The following is a 23,876-nucleotide window of genomic DNA, read 5'->3' on the forward strand; positions in this document are numbered from 1 at the left end:
ACAGGATCTAAAAAATTTGAGCAGATGGGCTGAGAGGTGGCAAATAAAGTTTAACATTGACAAATGTAAAGTATTACATATGGGAAGCAGTAACAGCACAGTAACGTATCAACTCTGTGGTACTACACTGACAGTGGTAGAGAACGAAAAGGACCTGGGGTCCTTTTCGTTCTCAGTGCAGGCAGATATCAAGTTTTCTGAGCAGTTAGTGGAGTTAGTGGGTTTGCAAGAGTAGCTCATGGTGCCTTGTCAATGATATACAGGAATTTTTCTAGCAGGGATAAAGAGGTGATTATCCCCTTGTATAAGGCAATGGTCAGGCCACACCTTGAGTATTGTATACAGGTCTAGAGGCCTCATTTTAAGAAGGATGTCGAGCTGTTGGACCAAGTACAGAGAAGGGCAACAAGATTAGTGAATGGAACAAAGGGGTGCTCTTACGAAGAAAGGCTTAAGTTTTGCAAATTACAGTGTCTGGAGACTAGGCACCGGCGAGGTGATCTGATAGAGGTTTATAAAGCCTTGAATAGTTTGAGCATGTTGAATGCTGATGAGATTCTTCCTCTTGCTCAGAATAACCACCTGAGGGGGCATAAATTCAAATTGAGGAAAGACAGATGTAGGATAGATGTGCGGAAGTTTGCCTTTAGCCAGCGGGTAGTTGGTTGGTGGAATAGACTTCCATCCTAAGTTGTGGAAGTTGATAGCCTAAATAAATTTAAGGCTGGGCTGGACAGGTATTTGCAACAAACAGAGGGTTGAAATTTGAGAGTTTTTTTCTGGCTGATGCTGCATAAGCTTGCTTTCTTAAATCATGTGCCTCTACTAATGCTAATCTCTAGGGAAGGTGACATATCTGAATGAATGGTTATAACCATTCCCTATAAACATTTTGGGTGTTTAAAACAAACTAAAAAAACAAACTAAACAAACTTGAGAAAGGAGTTTGAAAAGGAGACACAGAGTACTGTATTTTTTTTTTTTTTTTTTTTATGTAAACCACAAACACGAGAGGTATTAGAACCTACAGTACAGTGCTTGGGTTGGAGGTTGAGAAGACAAAAGAAGATATTTGTTGACATTGGACTTGAATTTCTGTAGACTGTAATTTTCAGGAAATATGTATGAAGGAAGGTTGTTCCAGAAAACTGCAGTTGAATGAATAAACGAGGAAGATGAGAAGTTGGTTCTGTAAGTTTGGAGTTGGGCAGTAAATGGATGTTGGCTGGTGGCGGCACGTGTTCGGACTGTTTTTAAAAAGAGAGAGTGGGAATTATAGAAGGCAATTCAGAAGAACAGTGCCCATGGAAGTATCTGTAGTAGAGGCATGCAGCAGAAACAGTACGTTTATGAGACAGCGAGTGAAGAGTCTCTGTTAGAGATGAATCATTAATTAACCTAACTGCCCTCTTCTGAATGGAATCAAGAAAGCCTGAGGGAGGTTTTGGGGGTAGCACCCCAGATTTGGGAACAATATTCCATGGCAGGGCGGATTTGCGATTTATACAGAGTGAGTAGCTGTTTGGAAGAAAAGTAAAGGTGAGAGCGAAAGAGAAAACCAAGTTTTTTAGATGCAGAGGAAGCAATATTTGTAATGTGCTTGTGCCAAGAGAGATTAGAAGTCATGGTAATCCTCAAAAGGGATATATCATTTTGCCTAGAAATCGGAGTGTCGCTAAAGATAAGCATAGAAGCAGAAGAATCCTTTTTGCGAGATATAAGACAAGACTGAGTTTTAGAAGTGTTGAAATCAACTAAGCTGTCTATACCCCACTGGAGAATTACCTGAAGATCGGCATTTAAGGAATTGGTAGCAGATTTTCAAGAAGTTGAAGCTGATTGAGCAGGACAAGGTTTCTCAAAATGGAAAGTGGAATGCAATGTGCTATCATCGGCAAAACTATGGATAGGATTTCCAGTCAATGGAAGAAGGTCATTAATATACAAGAAGAAAAGAGTGGGGAAGAGAACTGAACCTTGGGGGACACAGGCATTAGTGGAGAAGTCAGAAGACAGAGAGCCATCTACCATCACCCTCAGTGAACGATCAGAGAGAAATCTGGATAACCAATTACTAAAAACAGTTGGCAAACAATACGATGGAAGCTTGTTTAGAAGACTTTTTTTCCAAACACAATCGAAAGCCTTTGAGATGTCAAGAGCAACTACTTGTGTTTCACCAAACCTTTCCATTGAATCAGTCCATAAACGGGTAACATAAGCCAGAATATCACCAGTGGATTGACATTGACGGAATCCATACTGGTGATCGTTGATCAGACGGAACGTCTCTAGGTAGTTTAAGAGTTGGCGGTTAATTGATTTCTCCATTACTTTAGAAAGCGTAGAAGTAATTGCAATGGGACGATAATTGGATGGGAGGGATTTGTCACCCTTTTTAGGAACTGACTGGATATATTAGCAAATTTCCAAGCAGAAGGAAAAACACCTTTGAATAAGAAAGTGAAAAAAGGCAGCAAAGAATAGGAGTAAGTTCAGGAGCACAGGTTTTGAAAACAAGTGGAGAAATACCATCGGGACCTGAGCTTTCTTAGCATCAAGATTCTTCAAAATCCTTCTGACATCCTTTTGATGGAAGACTACAGGAGACATTGAATGGAGCGTGTTGGGAATGGTGGGAGGTGTTTTACCAAGATCATTAATACGTGAGCTTTGATGCATTAATTTGGTGCATTAATTCTTCAGTTTCATGTTCTGCATATTAATGCAGAAAATGAAACTGAAGAATTAGAAACGAGCCAATTACGATATGCAACATTCTTCTCTTGAACAGCTTAGCACATTTATTGGAAAACCAAGGTTTAGATAGAGGAAGAGATTTTAAAGCGGAGTGTGGGATAAAGGATTCCATTCCTCAAAGAATAATTTCACTGACAAGATCTGAGCAAACGTTGACATCAGAAGTTTTGAAACAGTAATCCGACCAGGGAAAAGAAGAAAAGAAGTCTCGCAGGTCATCCCATTTTGCATTCTTGTAATACCAAACAACACGAGGTTGGGAATAGCCATGAGATAAAGATTCCATTGGAGAAGAGACAATCACCAAGTTGTGATCTGAAGTGCCTAAAGGACCTCTCACTTCGACCGTGTACTTAGAAGGGTTGTTTGTGAGAAAAAGATCAAGCGTATTGGCTGTATGATTAGGGCTGTCTGGTATTCTTGTAGGTAAATGAACAATCTGTGCCAGGTCATTAGTAATTGCAAAAGCCTCAGCATCTCAACCAGCTGGGTCAGTGTGACTAGAAAAAACGGAAGCCAACTGGAGTTGTGAACATTAAAATCACCAAGGAAAATTACCTCACTGTTAGGGAAGTTGGACTGGAGAAAGTCAAGTTGTAAAAAGAGGAAGTCAAAGAGCTCCAAGTGATTAGTGGAGTTGGGAGAACGGTAGAGACAACAGATGAATTTGACACAATGAGGTAGAGAGATTTTAAGCCAGAGGATATCAGAGAGAGGAGATTCCAAATTGCCAAGTCTCTGACAGGGAATATCAGGTCTGGTATACAGGTCTGGAGGCCTAATTTAAGAAGGATGTAGAGCTGCTGGAACGAGTACAGAGAAGGGCAACAAGATTAGTGAATTGAACAAAGGGGTGCTCTTACGAAGAAAGGCTTAAGTTTTGCAAATTACAGTGTCTGGAGACTAGGCACCAGCGAGGTGATCTGATAGAGGTGTACAAAGCCTTGAATTGTTTGAGCATCTCAATGCTGATGGGATTCTTCCTCTTGCTCAGAATAATCATGTGAGAGGGCATAAATTCAAATTGAGGAAAGACAGATGTAGGATAGACGTGCGGAAATTTGCCTTTAGCCAGCGGGTGGTTGGTTGGTGAAACAGACTTCCATCCTTTGTCGTGGAAGTTGATAACCTAAATAAGTTTAAGGCTCAGCTGGACAGGTATTTTGAACGAACAGAGGGGTAAAGTGGAAGTGGTTATTTTTATTTTTTTTTTTTCTGGCTGATGCTGCATAAGCTTGCTTCCTTGCATCAAATGCCTGTACTAATGCTAATACTAATCTCCAAAGTTATTTACTGCCTCCCTAGAGGATGCTTTTAGGAGAATGGACTGGTCGCAGAAAGGAGTCATTGTGAATGGAGAGTACCTAAACTATTTACGATTTGCAGATGACATTGTGATCATAAGCCACGATCCCAAAGAATTAGACAAAAATCTCAGTCAGTTATAAGGAGTTGGTATGGATTTCGGACTAAAGATGAATATGGCTAAAACAAAAGTAATGATGAACAGGTATGTCACAGAAAGGGATATAATCATTGAAGGAGAAGAAATTAAAAAGGTGGACTCATATACTTATCTTGGACAAGTCATTAGCTGTAACAATGATAAATGGCTGGAAGTCAAGAGAATAATAAATTTCAGATGAATAGCATTCAGGAAATATAGTCACATACTGAAGAGCAATATCTGAATTTATGTGAAATGTAATACAATGAAACAATGTATATTCCCCACTATAACTTAAAAAGTGAAACTTGGACACACACAAAAAAAAAAAAAAAAAAAAAAGGAAGAGAAGCTGAAACTATACAGCAATGAATGGAACAAATTATATTAGGAATCATACTGAGATAAGAGAAACACATGGATTAGGCAGCAAACACAAATAAAGGACATTCATATAAAATTTAACTGAAATGAACTTGGGCAGGACACATAGCTCGAAGACACAATGACAGATGGACTAAGAAAATAATAGAATGGTACCCAAGAAGAGCTAAAAGAAAACCTGGAAGACAATAATGGAGGGGAACAGATGAAATTCAAAAGAATTCAAAAGTTCATTTGTAGTAAATGGGTAGTTCATGGTTGCACAAAACAGGAGCTGGAAAGTTGCTTGTGGGGCTTTCGTCCTGCAGTGGATTGAAAATGGCTGATGATGATGATGACGGTCAGTACAAGGTGGGTCCCCAGATTTCTGACCCTGTGCAGAGGCAATTCATAGTACTGTGTTGTGAGGAGAATTTAGAAATTTATGGAAGGGACTGAAACTTTCATCTCCAGAATTGTTGCAGGTATGAAACATGAGTTATCACTGATATATTGAGACCAAACAAGAATCAATGCAATGGAAGCACAAGGGTTCTCTCCCCAACGCAAAAAATTTTGGACACAACATACAGCTGGCAAGATTATGGCCACTATTTTTTTGGATGCTGAGGGAATTTTGTACATTCACTACTTGGAAACATAAGCAGACAGTCACTGGAGAGTCATATGCATCCCTACTGTACAACCTAAGGGATGTCATAAAGGAAAATGCCATGGAAAACGTTCCAGAGGTATGCTGCTTCTTCACGAGATTGCATCAGTGCACAGGTCCTATTCTGTTACTCCTGCTTTGAGACACTGACTTTAAAGAACTTGCCAATCCACTTTACAGTTTGGATCTTGCCCCAAGTAACTATTTCCTGTTTCAACACTTTCAAGAAAAAGGTACGTATATATTGCTTTGCTGATAATAATGAAATGAAGTCTGCTGATTTTGTGTTCTTTGATGGACAGGACAAAGAATTTTATTTTTCTAGCATTTCCTCATTGCCAACAAAATGGAACACGTGTATTGAAGTTCAGGGGAGCTACATTGAAAAATAAAAACAGATTTTTGCCCCTATCTCATTTCCTTCATAGGTAGATAGATAACTTATTGAATGCCCCTCACAGAAACAATGATTGGGAAAAAAGAAAATTCCAAAAAATCTGTTTTGGTTCTCTTTTCAAGTTTAAGAGCCTCATGAATGAAGAAAATTTTCAATAGTGAAAACTCTTGAATGCCAGAGAAACACTACATCTCCTTGACTAGCTAATGCTGTTACAAATTAAAATTAAAATTAAAAAAATTTTTTGAGAGAATAAAATTTAAGAAAATCATTCTTTCTATATTATTTATTAAAATTTTAAATAAAATAAATTTAAAAGTAATTTAATTTAATTTTAATTAAATTAAAAACTTAATACAATTAAATTAAATTAAAAATTTTAATTAATATTGATTTAATTTTAATTTTAAAAACCTTATTCTACTTAAAATGAAATATTTCAAGCTATTTTAGATATCTGGTCAGCATTGGCAAGAATATCGCAGGTACCAAAAATATTGTTCAAAGAACCTCATCCTATCTCTGTGCAGCTTTCCAAATAGAGCAGCAAATATATACGTGAAGCAGCACTTCTAACTGCACTTTAGCAAAAACAGAAAATTAAACCATTCTTAACTATTCATTGTCAATGATCAAAATCAGACTAATCAAACTTTGATAATTTATTTATTCATGTTTATTCTTGTTTATGCTCTAGCATGACCAGCAGGTCAGAGGAGTTTACAAAAAATCACAATACAATCACTAATCATATTTAGAATTCACAGGCTTGAAACACAGTCTAACCAAATAGTGTGTGCTACGCCATTCTTGCTCACGACCATTTATTTTAGTGATGGCTACGTCACTTAAATAAATGGATTTTGACCTCCTTAGATAGAATGCACAGCTAAAAGGAGGGATCAAATTTCCTGGAATGGTGTCAAAAGTACTATTATAGTTAGCACAAAATTCATATGATGTGTTATTGATAAGAATGCATTGTTAAGTGAGCTCTTGTATAGTGCTTGTTGTGATTTATGCATTTGACTATTTAAAAATGACTTTTATTAAAGAACAGCACACAACATCAAGTTCTACTTCGAACTAGGCAATATTGTTATGAGTATCTATAACAATGAGTAGAAGACAAACGTCTAACTGGGTATTTTTTTTTTTTTTTAAACTCAAAAGTGGGATATTTTTTGTTGACAACGTTGAACATTCAGTTTGTTTATTTTCAAAGAAAATTAAAGGAAATGCAATAAAAACTTGTTCACAAAAAGAGGAAACTAACTGTAAATGATTTGGCTGAGGTGCACTCTTGCAAAGACATTTTGAAAATAGATCTGAACATGCAATGGACTGCTGCTAAATTCATGGCTAGTCTGTTGGCTGATGATCAAAAGCAGAATTAAGTCAATGTATGCCTGATTTTGAGAAGGCCTCTGTAGCCAATAGCAGGAGTGCAGTAGCACATGCTGTTTGAGTAGACTGGGGTTAAAGTCGCTGAATACAAAATACAGTCGATCTGCCAGCCAGCACTGGAACAGAGTGGCAGATTATAGTCAATTTCCCTCAACATGAACTGCTGAAGAGGTTTCCATCCTGCAGTGGATTGATGGCTGCAGTTTACTTTTTTTTTTCTCTTTTACTTTCATGCCTGACCTATTTCTGCATGGATTTCTTGAATCACGACTTCAAGAAATCCACACAGCTGTTTACAGTATCTGCAATAAAGGAGTCCAAAATTATCATATATAAAGAAGGCCAGATATGTCTGATTCAATTTAAAGAGAAGATGGCCATTGTATTTTTTGACAGATCAAAATATGCACCAGAAATTTTGTTGCACAGAGACAGTGAATTGATATTTCTGCAAACATGTTCTGCAGCATAAACAACCATAAAATCTCTGGAAAATGGTTTCTCCAATGACACTAACACTTGCTCACTTCTCATGGACTATTCAGGAATTGTCTACTGTTGTTAAACCTTGCTATGATTTCAATTATTCAGCAAATTAAATCTCAATAACAAACCTTTAAGAAAAACTGTAAATTAGAAAATACAATATATGCTTGACAAATTAAGTACAGTAAATCCCATTACAATGAGGTTACTTGTGGAATTAGAATCATTTTGTTGTACAGAAATTTCATTCAAAATTACTGTTGGAGTATAAGGCTGTTTTATCTAAATTTAATATTTTTCTCTTCATGCTCATATAATTTATTATATTAAAAAAAAATAAAAAAATTTATTTTTTTTATTTTTTTTTAATCAACAGAGGATTGTGAGCAAAAAACTTTAATTCTAGTGAAATATTGCCTTGTAAATAATGAAATTTTGCCTTGAGACTACTAGATATTAAAAACATTTGGAATAAATCTACCTTATTTCTTGTTCCTCAAAATAACATGATTACTTTAGATATACTATTGCAAACATATGAATATATGTATACAGGTAGTTCTCGCTTTATGAGTTCCCGGGTTTACGAGTTTTTTTTTTTTTTTTTTGTTTTTTTTTCAAGTATCACATATCAACAAAATAAAAAATATGAACATTAATTGCAAAACCTTAATGTTAACCATTCATAAATACCGCATTTCACACCATGCACGTGCTATATAATACAGTGTACGCCGCTTTATGATATTAATCCGTTACCATCGTATATCGCGAAATATCGTAATGTGAACCCAATAACACATTATTTTTTGGTAATTCATTCCACGACCTCGGAAGTTAAAATTTTTGATAACTCCCTAAAAGGTCGTTTTTATAGGGTAAATTTATTAGTTACCAATTTAAATCATCAAACACACTACACTTTCATCGTTATCATATGTTCCATTATAAGAACCAATTTTGAATGGCTTTGTGATATTTTTCTAAAGTACATTTCTGGAAGTCACAACCATAAAACAATAAAAACAATTAGCATTTTTAACTGCAAGCAATTATAAATGGGTAGTAAACTTGATGTTATTGCATTTTTGAAAATACCGATATCTGGAATTGTGTGGATTTTTACATTATTATGGGTGAAATGTGTTTGCCCTTTACTGAAATCTTCAATCGTATAAAAAACAAATAAATTTTCTGAATCTTCACTTCATTCCTTTTTTTTTTTTTTTAAGCTTCGTAAACTTGTTTCAAACATGCAAATCGTGTTAGTTGCAATTTGTGCATTCCATTAGAAAATGCTTATGCATGCCATTGAAATTTATAAAGAAAAGAGAAGATTATCTTGGAAATAAATGCCTCTTGAAGCATTTCTGAAGAAGACAACTCCTTGTGCAACAAACCAACGAGTGCCAAGCCAATAATGAGTGCTCAATGAGTGTGCATTTAGTCGATGACGATAATGAAGAATAAATATTCTTTAACATTTGTAAGTCATAAATAATTTCTCTATTATTATAATTTGCTTGATTTTACAGGCAACATTTTAATTTCTTTCGATAAATCAATCATTGTTTAAATATAAACTAATTAGCTAACTAATTTCATTGTTGATAACGTAACTCCTCTTTTTAACATTATGTCTATGGAAAATAAATTCTTGCTTGACGAGTTTTCGCTTTACGAGCGAGCGCTAGGAATGAATTAACTCGTAAAGTCGAGAAGTACCTGTATGTATAGTTCAGTTTTAAAGCTGGGAGAAAAAATATCATAACAAAATTGAGAAAATTTGATATATGATCATTGCATGAGAGAGAGAGGGGGGGAGGGGAGGGGGGAGGGAAGGAGAGAGAAGAAAAACAATGGAAGGTTAATAAAAAAAAACACAAGTTATGTGTTCATAAGGATGTTTAACCCTTTGCAGTCAGATGTCCCCAGTGTGACATCATAAAATTCCACTTCTAGTCTAATGGTGTTTCTGGTTATGGAATTGTATGGAATCAATTATGGAATTTGTTATCCAGCTGCACTGGTGCAATTGTACTACCATATGTTGTTTGTTTGTTTATGGGCTTTACAGCACAAGGGTAACATGATCGTAATGTGCCTAGCTATGGTAAAGTTGAGTGCTCTGTTTTTTATCATTATGGATTGTAAAGTTTAGGGTACATTACAGATTTGTATCTGTTTAAGGAAAGTAAAGATTTTGTCCACCTGTGGTGTATCTGCTAGGAGATGAGCTATACTCAAAGCATTCATTGCTGAAAATGAAGCAAAGAGAGTTTGTCATTAACTCTTGTAAATGGGGGCAATCAAGGAGTATATGCTGGACTGCAAGATGAGTGCTGCAGTTTGTGCACTGTGGTGGGTCAGTGGCCGCAAGCAAATAAAGATGTGTCAGGTGCATCCGTAATCGGACTAATACAACTTCATGTCAGTTCTCACATATACTAGATCTCCATGGTTTTAGATCTTTTTTTATTACAAGTACAGTGGATTCTGGTTATCTGGGCCACTGGTTAATCAGGGCAGTCATTTATTTGGGCCAAATCTTAAAAAACAGAACAATTGTCACCGTTTCCAATTATAAATGTTAATAGTAGGCAACACTGCTTTTTGTTAGTGTAGACATCACAAAGTAATTTATGCTGTGTTAGAGTGAAGTATTTAGACATGCCATCAAGATCAAGTAAAGGCCTTTCTGATGGCAAAATTGAAAAACTATTAAACATTTCTGAAGAAATTGAAGGGGAAAAAAGGAAGCTCTAACATATAAGATATTCTGACTGTTCCATATGGTATGACTGGGTTTAGGTTTCACTAAATGGACTAAAGGAGGTTTTTGGAGTTATCATCAACATGGGACTAAATTCTGGGACTAAACACAGATATAAATAAATATTGTTCTGAAGAATGGACAGACAGAATTAAATTTTTCAAGAATGGCAGGAAGTGATTTCTGCAGATATTTTGGATGCTGCATCTCTGCCCATCCACAAAACAACAAACAAGGAAAACTGTTTTATCATGCTGCTTTATATAAATATAAACCTGAAAATAAATATTTCTTGAATGTCACATTTCAGTCAGTCATATTTTTGATTATTAGAGTTGGACTGCACAGGGAAGACAGTGAAAATAATGCTGGAATGCAAATGGTTAGAGAGAATTTTGCAATTAAATTTAATTTCAGTTGATAAAGGTAACAGAGAATGTTGTTTTCAATGTTAAATCTTTTCTGGGAAAGAAAATTAGAGGATTCATGCTAAAAATCAGAAATAAATACATTACAGTAAGGAAGAATTTGTTTTTAAAACTTCAAACAAGGCAAACCAAAAACTGCAAAGAATGATCATAATTTCTTTTTTTCCCACAACAAACCTTTAGTAATCATCTATATTTTGATGGTCTTTTTGAGAATCACCGCCGGTGTCTTTACAACTTCTTCTGATAACTGGAAACATTTTCCTTGCAGCTCCTCCTTTAACTTTGGAAATAAAAAATTTTTAAAAAAAATTCACACAGTGCAACATCAGGGCTATAGAGCAGATGAGGAACACATTTAACATAAATACTGGCTAAGTACTCGATGGCAATATGAGCAATGTGAGGTCTCACACTGCCGTGATGAAGCAACCACCCACCTGCATGCAGATGTGATCATTTGTGATGAATGTAATCCTGCAAAGTGTGCAGTACAGTTGGGTAGCAAGGTCCCAATAACAGTCGTATGACATGGCACATGCCAGTAAACCATTCTTTGAATGTCAAAAAAAGTGATGCCCATAACCTTTCCTGCAGAAGTCACAACTTTTGTTTTTTTCGGCATTGGCAATGATGCAGACTTCTACACAGACCTTTGTTGCTTACTTTCTGGTCAAAACGAAGATGCCATGTCTCTCTCATCTGCCATTATCATCTTGTGCAGAACCTCACAATCTTCAGTAACCATCCATTGCACCTCTTGACAAACCTCCATGCGAACTTTCTGTTGCTCATGTACAAATAGTCTTGGAACACAGTGTGCACAAACGTATCATATGCAAATTGTCATAGAGCATACCGTATGCATTTCCTACTGATATTCTCAACATCTCTGCCAGTTGTCTTACTGTTAAACAATGATTTTCTCTCATGATTATTACAGAAGCAGTGTTTATGGTTTCTGTGGTGGCAGCCATGGTTGGAGCTCCAGAACTGCCAATTTTTGTGATTGAATCACATGCATGTTAAACATTCTAAACCAACTGTGCCATTGTTATGTGATGCAGCTTGGTTTTATCTTAAATTTCACATATTAGCTAAAAATAGCAAGCATTATGATCATTCTTTATTAAACAGCCCTCATATTATAAAACTGTACAAATTTCTCTGTAAGAAAATACATTGACAAGCTTTGTTTTCTTTAAAAAGTCTTTATTTCTTGGTTAGAGAGTAAACATATAAAAAGTAACAAGAGCTTACTTAAGAAACTATTCCTGTGAGTACTAAGAGAAAACTAATAATCAGCCATAGAAGGATAAAAATTAAACAAGTACCCTTCCTTGTTTTTTTATTTGTTTTAATTTAAAGGAGGTGGAGTGGATTTTGTCCTGAGTTACTTTTACATGGCTATAAAGTTTATAGGAATGGATTTTAAGATGAAACAAATTAATAAACAGAATTCCCCACCAGACATAAAAGAACCTTCATCTGATTAAATAAGTTCTGCATTTTTCAACATATAGAAGTAGTAATTTCCATTTCATTTTACACAATTATTGATTTTAAATTCAATAACAGAGGCATAAAACAAAAAATACATAATACATACTACAAAAGTAAACATATTTGTACAAAGATTGTTTTGAAGGGATACTTTTTTCTAAAAAATACAGGTACAGTAGATTTAACTGATCATGACATATGATCATGATCGTGACATAAAACCTTAAGATTAATAGTTTATACAATAAACTATTAATCTTAAGATTGCAGCAATATCAATTTTGCTGCAATCAAAAATATGTGATTTCAGATTGCTTTTTAAGTTTAATTATATTATTATTGTAATGCTTGGTTCAGTCTCCCCCCCCCCTCCACAGTTGAACAATTCGGCCACATTCATTAGGATTCTATTATTTTAAATTTCGTATAGCAATATGTAGATATGCTGTACCTTTGAATACTGGGGGGAAGGTGGGGGAGACTGGGTCTGAGTGTGATCATCTGGGAATGTAAAGGGTATGCTACTGAACTGTTTTATCACATCTTTCAAAAGTTTACTGTCCTCAATCTATCAACCAAGCAAATGTTATTGCCATTCTTTCATTCCTTCCATAGCCAAATTTACAATACAGGATGCACAGAACAGTGTTCCATAGAACATATTTCCTATTTTGTAAACTAGTGCATTTCCTGCATGTGTGAACTTTGAAATTAACTCAGTGCACTGAACTTTAGCTAAAAATGAGACTTCATTAATATGGGAAGTCACTGGGGGCTTGGAAATATTTTGATTACAGTAAAATTTTCATTTAACTAGCAATCATTGCAATGGAATTTTACCGTATTTTATTTGCCGAAATGAATGTAGGGCCAGTCACAAATTATGTAATGGTTTTTAACTTAACTGTCCCCCACCAAAATGCATTTCACAACACCAAAACCTTCTTCCCATTTTTGCATAATAATTTTGTGTTATTCCCTCCACCTTTAGTCATGTAAATTTTGTGAAAGGTCCCTTGTGATGTTTTATTTGTCTATTTTCCCCATCTCAATGTTATTGTTAGGCCTTTCTTTCTTTCTTTCTGATCCAATATTATCTCCTCTTTGGTTTCCTGTTTTATTCAGATGTTTTCTGACCAATTGGAAGAGTTCTGCAGTAATAAAAAACAAATCTGGATGCATCTGTAAATCAAATTAAACTTGTTCTTAATCACTCTATTATAATTTAAAAAGATATTCAACCACTCCCCAATTAACGTAGTATGTAAGTCGGAATTTCCCCCCATGCTTGTGCAGCACTCACAACTGTGCTTGAACTGACTGAATCAAGAAATAAATGCTCAACGAACATGTGAATAGAATTATTTATTGTATTTATTCAATTTTTCATCTCATTAGCAGAAAAAATTACAAAAACGTTCAATTTAAAAAATTTAAAAATTATAAAATTACAAAAAAAGAGAAGAGACAGGCATAACGTTAGTAAGTTTTACCTCTTGAGCATCGTTGCCAGAATCGACATCTTCAGCTGATAAGTAAGGCACAGCGGAGGTTGAGGGCTATGGAAATTTAGAAGGGATCAGCTGCTCAACCTTACGAAAGAACATATTAATGAATGACTGGATGGTGGCATTTTTCTTTTCATCGTAGATTTCTTTGTAGCATGCAAGCATATCATTCACCCCTCTGTTAACTTTTAAGAATTGTTTGTGTCAGGATCCATCTCCGCAAACCTCACCATTGCCGATGCAATTTCACAAAATGCCGCTGCCATCTCTCTCTCTCTCTCTCTCTCTCTCTCTCTCTCTCTCTCTCTCTCTCTCTGGTGATGACGTGTCTCGGCTGCTCATTTGGTTCATCTTGAGCTTCGTCAGCATTTTCTTATTTCACTATCGCTGCCTGCAAGTCAAAAAGTTCTTTGTTAGATAATTCCTTCTCTTCTTCCTCTATTAACTCCTCAACAACCTCCAACTGAAGAAGCTATGCAACCTTTACAATCTTATCTGTAATCTCTTCATATGATTCGTCTTTTTCAAACCCTTCGAAGCCTTTTACATGCAGTGGGCATATTTTCTTCCATGTACCATTTAAACAACTTTTAGTAATTTCCGCCCAGGCCTTATTAATGTTTAAGACGGCATGGTAAATATTGTAAGATTTCCAAAAGCCTCTTACCGTAAAATTTTTCCATCATAACCCGCACTGGACCAGCGTGGCAGATTATGGTCCATTTCCCTCAGCATGAATTGTTGAGGAGGCTTCCACCCTGCAGTGGGTTGATAATGGCTGCACTTTACTTTTTCTTTTTTTTTTTACTGCGGGCAATGCCTGAGCAAATGTTGTGCGTAAATAGTACGCTTTGAAATTCGAAATAACACCACACCACACCATGATCCATAGGTTGGATGAGTGAAGTCATGTTTGGCGGTAGAAATATGACTCTCACGTTTGAATTGAAATCATTTACACTGTGCTGCCACTTTATTAGGTACACCTATCTAGTAGTGTGTTGAGCCTCCTTTAGCCTACAAAACAGCCTGAATTCTTCTAGGCATGAATTGAACAAGATGCTGAAAACGTGCAGGAATGGAATACCATGCAGACACAAGTGTGTCACACAGTTCCTTGAGATTCGACAGAGATGTAGGTCTGCAGCGGACAGCCTTTTCCAGCTCATCCCAAAGATGTTCAATAGGAATGAGATCCGAAGACTGAGCGGGCCACTGCAGCAAAGAAAAGTCATTGTCAAGTTCCTGGAACCATTCCATAGTGATTTGGGCTTTGTGCACCAACGCATTATACTGCTGGAAGTAACCATCTGACTGAGGATAAACTGTCAACATGAACGGATGCACTTGGTCAGCAACCAAGTGCTCCGTTCATACCTCCATTTATTTCTACAGATGCAAAGTACATTTCCATATTTTTCTCAGTTTGCACCAGCCGGCAAAAATTTACATAAAGTCGAATTTGCATAAGTCGAGTATTATGTAAGTCGGGGAGAGTTTTTTTTTTTTTTTGTTAGTTGTTGCGCATCGGCTTCTGTGGCCATAATGCACCTCTCACAGTTTTTGCATTTTATTTAGATCCAAGCCCGAGGCGGGATTCGACCCCATAATCTTTGGGTTGCCAGGCAGGCACTTTATCCACCTGGCTAACCCGGTCGGTAAGGGGGGGGGGGAGTTCCTGTACTTGCAAAGTTTTTTCCTTTCTTTCTATAATTAAAAAATGAAGGGCTAGAATTTGTATTTCAGTGAATGCCATTATCTTATGGCATCAATAACACAACTGACAGTGGGATCACAGACACTGAAAATATATGCTGCCATATTAATGGTGAATAATTAAACAAACACGGCAAAGAAAAAATAAAATGGTATGTTTCATTCCAATCATATATCCATTCATAACAAATATATCGTGCAAAAATATTAATTTTTTCCTTCTGCTAATTCTATCAGAAAGCATATAAATAATTTCGGCTGTTATTCTAAGTTTATTTTCATTCACCATGCCAATTTAAATTTGTTATTATTAACCAAGTTCTAAGAGAGAAAATAGCTTTGAAGCATGTAAAAAAGATATGACAATACAAACAATTAGATATCTCACTTTTTCCGAAAGTCCAGCTGGCTGACAAACAATTCTCAGAGGCTGGGATTGCCTTTCTCCAACACTGGCTTTGTGGCTATTCACTCCTTCTCCAGTCAACTGCCACCTTCTTAAGTGATAAGCATATCTAAAAAAAATGGTAAAAAAAAAAATATAATAATAAAAAAATCATAAAAACAAGAAAAAAAATTATATTAAACAAAGAGATTAGCAAATTTCAGTATTATAATGCATCAGAAAATGTCACTCACAACTACAGACATGTTTTAGGAAAATCTGGACAGAAGGGTAAACCTAACGTAATGTTAAAAAATGCCACAATTTTGTGAAAGCTATATTCTATTAATTCAGTCGATATTAGCAAAGGGTACAGACTTTTTTTTTTTTTTAAATGAAAACTCCAAACACAAAAGGTACCAGAACCAACAGTACTTAGTACTGTTGGTTCTAATTCCCCCTCTCTCCTCCAAACTGTCCAAACATTGGTTCTGTGAGTTGGTTTGAAATTGGACAGTAAAAGAATGCTGAATGGTTGCAGCACATTTGGAGGAGAGAAGGAGAATTTTAAAAGCCCATTCAGAAGAACAGTAGCCATGAAAGTATCTACAGAAAAGGTAGGAAGCATAAAATGAAAGTCTATGAACCAGAGAGTGGAGAGACTGTAAGAGATGGACCATTAATTAATCTAACTGTCCTCTCTTAAATGTAATCTAGAAACCTGGGGGCACACCCCAATCGTGAGAACAATATTCCATGGTAGGGCAGATTTGAGATTTGCACAGAGTAAATACTGGTTAGAAGAAAAGTAACACTGAGAACAATAGAGAAAACTCAGTTTTTTAGATGCAGAGGAAGCAATATTTGTGTTGTTCTTCTGTCTGTCAAGCGAGATTTAAAATTAGGGTAATCCCCAACAGAGATATGTGACTTTGTTTAGAAATCTGAGTGTCATCAAAAATAATAAGCATAGGAGCATAAGAATTCTTTTTGTGAGATATAAGTCAGGACTGTGTTTTAGGAGGGCTAAAATCAAATAAGTCATCTTTTCCCCACTGTAAAATTACCTGGAGATCAGCATTTTAAGGAATTGCTAGAAGATATTCATGAAGTTGAAGCTGTAATGTTTCAAACAAATGGCAAGTTAAAGGTAGGGAAACAAGCTTAAATAACTTCAAGGAGAGTAAATACCAGTAAAAGATTTTTACTGCCTGTTAGAATTAACTATATCTACAATAATGTTGTTATAGTTAGGACAATAAACACTGAAATATAAGGCAAACAAAAACATGGTGTCATCTAGAAGTAGGAGACGACAAGTTTTACTATGGTTTTTGCAATTATTTAGAAAGGATAGGCACATTAGAAGAGGTGGAATTGGGATAATGATGCCTCTTGTCAAAAGCAGCATGAGCGTGACACAAGTTTTATCAAGTACCCATGATAGTGTAGTATAGAATCTGGGTGGCGTTAATTAGTTGGAAGTAAAGGTAAAATAAGAGTAGAGTCTGACACCTTCTTCTCTTGCCATGAAACAAACTGATGATGATGTCAAAAGTCTTATGTCAAGGCTCTTGGTTTTTTAGTACACAATTCTGATTCTTCTTTTATAGACGACAACCTGGGAAAAAAGTTGTGCCCTTCCTTCCTTAGGGCATGTTTTTAAGTAGTTAATATTAATTTCTTTTCACCTTTCATCTTCTATGAGTTCACTTTTTTAATTACAGATTTAGAGGTGAGTACTGCAGTAATAAGCTATTGCTAAATAATGTAATAATAATATTATTATTATTATAATACTATATTTATCACGTTTATGCAGTAATACTCAAGATTTGTTTAGTTTAAAAATATTTATAGAAATTTGCATTATTTTTAATAGCAAGCAAAAAAAAGTTGACAGTACAAAAGAGCAAAGTGAAGTACATTAGGCATGCAAAGAAGCTAATGCTTGATGCCCTCTCCATATAGGTTTTCAACTTACATATAACCCACTGCTTCATAAATACTACAAAAAAAAAGCAAAAAATCAATGTCTATCAAAATATTGTGTGTGTAAATAAATATGATACATACCTCCTTCTAAATGCATCAATGTGTGTCTTCAATAGGAGTAATGCTCTCTGAATAATCATCAAATTATTTTCTTCAGACTGGAATTTAATACCAAGGAAGAATTATAAGTGATGAAATTAATGTTTTTCACATAAAATTAAAATGGTATAAAATAGATTACTTGCTTGTTTACATGCACAACCTAAATTTAACTTGCAAGTACTTACAAAGTACAGTAAAAGTACGAAAATCCGGACTGCTCAGGGACTGGGTCAATCTGGATTTTCCAGATTCTGAGGCAGTACTTTTAAAATTTAAGATGGAATAAAGAAGAGATGACCAGGTAAATTTTGACAGTTTTATTCATTAGCAAATAAAGCATGCTTCATTTATAGAAACAAGTGGTTTTAAAGAAAAATAAAGTCAATACCTGACAAAGATGTAAACATAAAAATTTTCACCACAAAAAAAAAAAGGAGCATGTAATGCTAATCACGTTTAAAAATGAACAATGTAGCAGAAAAATACAGTATATAAATGAAAGCAGAAGATAGATATTTTATATAAATTAATTATTTATTTTTAGTTTATTAATTAAACATTTTCATATAAATACAAAAAGTTTGAAAACCAAACAAATATTTATTCGTTCTTTTCCCCGATTTCTGTTGCGTCTGTTGCACTGCTTGTGGATGGAACACTTGAAGGTCTACTCTATCTGCTGCACTGCTTGAATCTTCTATTGCTTTCGTTAAATACTTTCGTATATCAACTTGTTTACGACTTTGTAATTTCTTTGTGATAAAATTATTATGCACCATGTGCACATACATGACGTCTTGAAGACTGAAGCTATGGTTCTATTCCATAAATTTAATAACCATTTCGATGGACTTTTCTGCAGTAGCCCAAGATATCTTTTCTTCTTCAACTTTGTCATTTTCTTCACCGATCCTTCTGAATAATTCTCTTCTATCTTATCAGGAGTTATAATGATTTGAATAATTTCTTGATCAGTGAAAGTCGCTTCGACTTCTACATCATTTTTAATTCTGTACCAAACTTAATTGGCATTAAGTTTGCGTACAGGGTGGTCTTCAGTACATATAGCAGTTTCCATCAGTTCTTTCACTTCAGATGCCTTCGGCTTTATGTGAAATCCTTCAAAATCTTCATTTTGATCAGATTATAGATCTGTAAACATCACATTCAGCCATAACGTTTGCCACGCTCTTAAAAAAGTTACAGGCCTGACTGCATTCCATGCAGTCGCGAGTGAAAATGTTGCATCTTTGATTGTAAAACTGTGTTGAAATTCTGAAGGGTTGCCAATCAAAGTCATTTAAAGTTCCTAATGACTCCTTGATCCATTGGTTGAATTAATGGTGTTACGTTTATTGGCAAGTAATATGCAAAAATATTCCTGCATCAGGCACTAATTTTGATTCAGGCAGGTGGGCGCTACAGTTGTTGAGAAGTAGTAAGCACTTTGTATTTGCAAGCTTCCCCAATTTTCTCAAGTTCTGATGAACTAATGGAACAAAATCATGAACAAACCAATCACAAAATATATCTTTGTCCATCCAAGCATTCTTTTAGGCTTTATAGGTCACAGGTAAGCGCACAATTTCTTTAAAGGCCTGTGGGTGCTGAAATTTGCCAATCACCAAAAGCTTAATTTTATGTTGACCTGAAGCATTAGCACACATAAGAATGGTTACACTTTCCTTATTAAGCTTAAACTCTGTTGCATTTCGTTCTTGGTTTCCAGCCAAAGTTTTTGTGGCAAACACTTCCAGTAAACTGCTGTTTAATCAGCATTATAAATTTGATAGGCTGTAAGGTCATAGTCAGATACAATTTTTTAAAATGTTGCACTATATTCTGTTGCTGCTTGTGTATCAGCCGACTGTCTTTCTCCAGCAATATCTAACTGTCTAATACCATGATGAGTCTTGAAATTCCTAAGCCATCCATCACTAAATGTGCACTCTGATTCAATGTTCATTTGCTTCTTAAAAAACCTTGCTTTGGTAATAAGCATCGGCCCAGAAATTTCCCTACCTCCCAACCATTTTAACAAAAACCATTCTTACAACACTTTAGCGAGATTCTGTAATTTTGGCCGATGTAAACTTTTTCTTTCAGCAATTTTATTGTAAGGCTCAGACAAGGCTGTCATTCTAGAATTTTATTCTTTGCCATTTTTATATCATAAATTGTAGACTTTCTGATTTTGTCTGGTGAGCAATGCTGTTCTGATGTTCCATTAGAACAGCATTGCTCACACCACTTTCTAGTTTCTTAATTATTTCAAGTTTGTCACTCAATTTCAATGTGTTCTTCTTTCTCTTCACACCATGAAAAGTTTATCTCTTTTAGGAGCCATTATTATGGGCTTGTAAATACGTATGCTATATATGATAAATGGAAAGAGTAGGACAAAAATTATAGTGTTGCCACGTTTCTTGGCAAGATCACCTAGTGATCTTCCCAAGAAAGGCCCAAGTTCTGCAAATGTGACAAAATGGCTACTGCAAGCTCGTTTTTTGTCACTGGGCATCTGTGGCGCTCATGCGCGCGCTTGCACACACGCACACAAGTCCGCTAAATTTAAAAGGTTTGCGAGTTTTCGAAGAGTCTGAATTCTTGGGTGGTCTGGATTTTCGGACTTTTACTGTATGTGCATGTTAAAACTACAAACTGCAGAATTCTGTTTGCTAAAAAAAAACTTTATGGTATGTTTAAGTTATGTATACTAACTGTTGTCATTGGTACGACTGTTTAATGGCACAAGAGCTGTTAGGGCTAAGCTGTGCCCATCCGGATATTGCCTGTGAAGAAAGTCAGTATTTGAAGAAGTTATAATAAATCAGAATTTATGATATAACTGCATCTCTTTTAAACACTCAAAAAGATAAGTCAGGTTACGTATAAAGTGTTTTAACGTCAATGGCACCTGTAAATTTTTAGAGATTGCAGATTTGCTATGCAGGCAGCATTGTGGTAGTAACTGCAGTCAACAAGGATATTTTTAACTGAAAGCTGATTATTTCAATGCATGCTAAAACAGCCTCTTCCTGCCAATTTGTTTTGTAACTAGGTTGCCATCATTATGGTTGCTGTCTGATCTAATAAATTTTGTTAGTGGTTTATGACTGCCAGATTTGAAGCCATTTGTCTCTGCAAGTTCTTTGTATAATCATTCTCTAATCAGTCTAGGGTACAAAAAATTAAGCTATGTTTCATGTAGTTGGATATTTGTGGCAGTGTTGTCTGCTACCCTAGAATGTCCTTAAATCCAGCAGAATTTTTACATTATGTTAAACCAGGTCAATTATTTCCATAAGATTGTATATGTAGATTTTATTAAGTGTGTTATATTTTGTATGTGTACACCCTTTGGATATAAGCCCTTACAGACCAGAAACAGTGCCACATGTAGTGTTTTACATCCATGTTTATCTGTGTAATAGGATATCATCAGGACAACAGACAGCTTGCTATATCCAAGAGTCCAAAACTCCTGTGATACTTTTAGTAGTGACTTATTTCAAATATAAAATATTAAATTAATTGAAGCCACAAAAGAAATATAACAAAGATGGCAATCTAAGAGAAAGAGAGAGAGAGCTCTATCTTATGAAGAAACCAACAGCTCTACTTCCCAATTTGTCTTTTATAGATATCCTAAATTAAATTGACATCTTCAATCATAATGGTTGTTGAAGAGCATTTTGCAATTCAAGATTTAACTATGAAATTTGTAAACACAACACTGCATTTGGTATTAATAGACTTATTCAGAATTTGTAAAAATTTAGCAATAAAATATAAATGTATATTATCTCAAAAGAATGTAGCTGAGATGGAATTGCTAGAACAGCACCTGACATCTTGGCTATAATGTACCTTCTTTTTCATTGTAAACTTCTCACCAATTGTGGTTTAATATTATAACTTGCAGAGCTCAGCCGTTATTCCTCCAAAAGTACATTATACTTTCACGTTTTAGATGGTCTTCTCTTTTAAGATTAAGATGTTATATTTTTCTCCAACTTAATCTTTTTTAGATGCTATAATTTGAAGATCACTTACAGTTATAAAGATGTTGTAGCCAAGTGGTGAATGCAGAAAAACTGCAGTAGCAGATCGTGCGCTTGAACTGATCATGATTCAAACCCGAGATGTGGCAATAAAGTTCCTGGACCAGTGCTGTTGCAGTCATGTTTGATGAGTTGAATGGTATAAGTGGTTCATATTCGGTAAGTTGAATGGTATAGGTAGTTCATATTCGGTGAGTTGAATGGTATAAATGGTTCATATTCGGTGAGTTGAATGGTATAAGCAGTTCATATTCAGTGAGCTGAATGGTATAAGTGGTTCTAAAACGGACATGAGGATGTTTGTGGTGACCCAAGAAGTGGGCATCCATCAACCTCTTGAATGAGGACGGGGTTGAAAAAGTTTGGGAGACTGTGACAAGAGATCATTGTTTGACCCTCAGAATGATGGCTGATGAGTTGGATATAAATAAGAAGATGATTTGTCAAATTCTGCAAGAAGATATATAGAAAAAGGACTGTGCAAAATTTGTGAAACACAGCTTCACAGATAAGCAGAAACAACAAACAGTGTCATCATGCAAAGACTTCATTCAGACTTGTCAAGACAGTCTTAATTTCCTCAACTGTACTGTCATTGCAGATGAGCGCTGGGTGTTTCAGTATGACTCAGAGACAAAACATCAGCACATGCAGTGGACTTCAAAATCATCACCAAGGCCCAAAAAATTTTCATTTACATAAGACCAGGACCAAGACAATGCTAAGCATGCTCTTTGACAAACAAGGTGTGATTCACAAGGAATTTGTACCTTAAGGGAAGACAGTCAATTCTGCATTCCACATGCAGGCACTTCAGAGATTAGTGAAGTGATTTTCTGGGGGAGGCCCAATTTAAAGAGAAAAGCCACTGGTTCTTGTTGCACTAGAACCAGCTGCCTTTTCAAATGAAAACGTTTCTAACAAAACATGGCATTGTACAGTCAACCAACCACTTTACTTTGCAGTATGAGAACTACCCTAAAAGGGAAGAGATTTCAGGATGTTATTATTATTTGGTTTTTAGGAACATTAGCAACTAAGGCCATATTGCTCCGGGGATATGCAGTGGTCATTCCCTGACCTTTCCACATCCTCCGTATTTGGTGGCTCACGGGCTCGAACCCCAGTCTAATCAAGAAGCATGTGCTATGCACTGCTGCTCCTGCCCATCTGGCTACGGAGGCGCCATTTCAGGATGTAGAGGATATAAAGAAAAGTTTAACCATTAAACTGAATATCATCTCTCTGGATACCTTCACTGACTCTTATCAGAAACTTTAATAATGGTGTAGAAGTGCATTCATCAATCATGTGATGATTACTTTGAATTAAAAAAAAAAAAAAAATTTCAGCTCCTTCACGTTTTTTTTTTTTTTTTATATGTAAACCACAAACACGAGAGGTATTAGAACCTATAGTACTTAGTACCGTGCTTGGGTTGCAAGTTGAGAAGACGAAAGAAGATATTTGTTGACATTGGACTTGAACTTCTGTAGACTATAATTTTCAGGAAATACGTATGAAGGAAGGTTGTTCCAGAAAACGGCAGTTGAATGAATAAAAGAGGAAGATGAAAAGTTGTTTCTGTGAGTTTGAAATTGGACAGTAAATGGATGTTGGCTGGTGGCGGCACGTGTTTGGACTGTTTTGAAAGAGAGAGCGGGAATTATAGATGCCAATTCAGAAGAACAGTGCCCATGGAAGTATCTGTAGAAGAAGCATGCAGCAGAAACAGTACGTCTATGAGAAAGCGAGTGGAGAGACTTTGTTACAGATGAATCATTAATTAACCTAACTGCTCTCTTCTGAATGGAATCAAGAATCCTGAGAGAGGTTTTGGGGGCACCACCCCAGTTGTGGGAACAATAT

General features: G+C 35.6%; 1 protein-coding gene across 1 annotated transcript in view; it reads right to left on the reverse strand.

The window, feature by feature from the left end:
• Nucleotides 1-23,876, reverse strand: part of puf (ubiquitinyl hydrolase 1 puf) — a 1,022,896-nt gene that overhangs the window by 680,149 nt on the left and 318,871 nt on the right. Inside the window, exons 21-23 of the mRNA XM_090376705.1 lie at nt 19,541-19,550; nt 17,923-18,001; nt 15,850-15,976 (exon numbers count right to left, since the gene is read on the reverse strand). Of these exons, the coding sequence (XP_090232831.1) occupies nt 15,850-15,976; nt 17,923-18,001; nt 19,541-19,550 (216 nt within the window). The remainder of the gene's footprint in view (nt 1-15,849; nt 15,977-17,922; nt 18,002-19,540; nt 19,551-23,876) is intronic.

Source organism: Mastigoproctus giganteus, chromosome 6 (genome assembly GCF_048544385.1).
Source record: "Mastigoproctus giganteus isolate SK-2022 chromosome 6, ASM4854438v1, whole genome shotgun sequence".
Taxonomy (NCBI): domain Eukaryota; kingdom Metazoa; phylum Arthropoda; class Arachnida; order Uropygi; family Thelyphonidae; genus Mastigoproctus; species Mastigoproctus giganteus.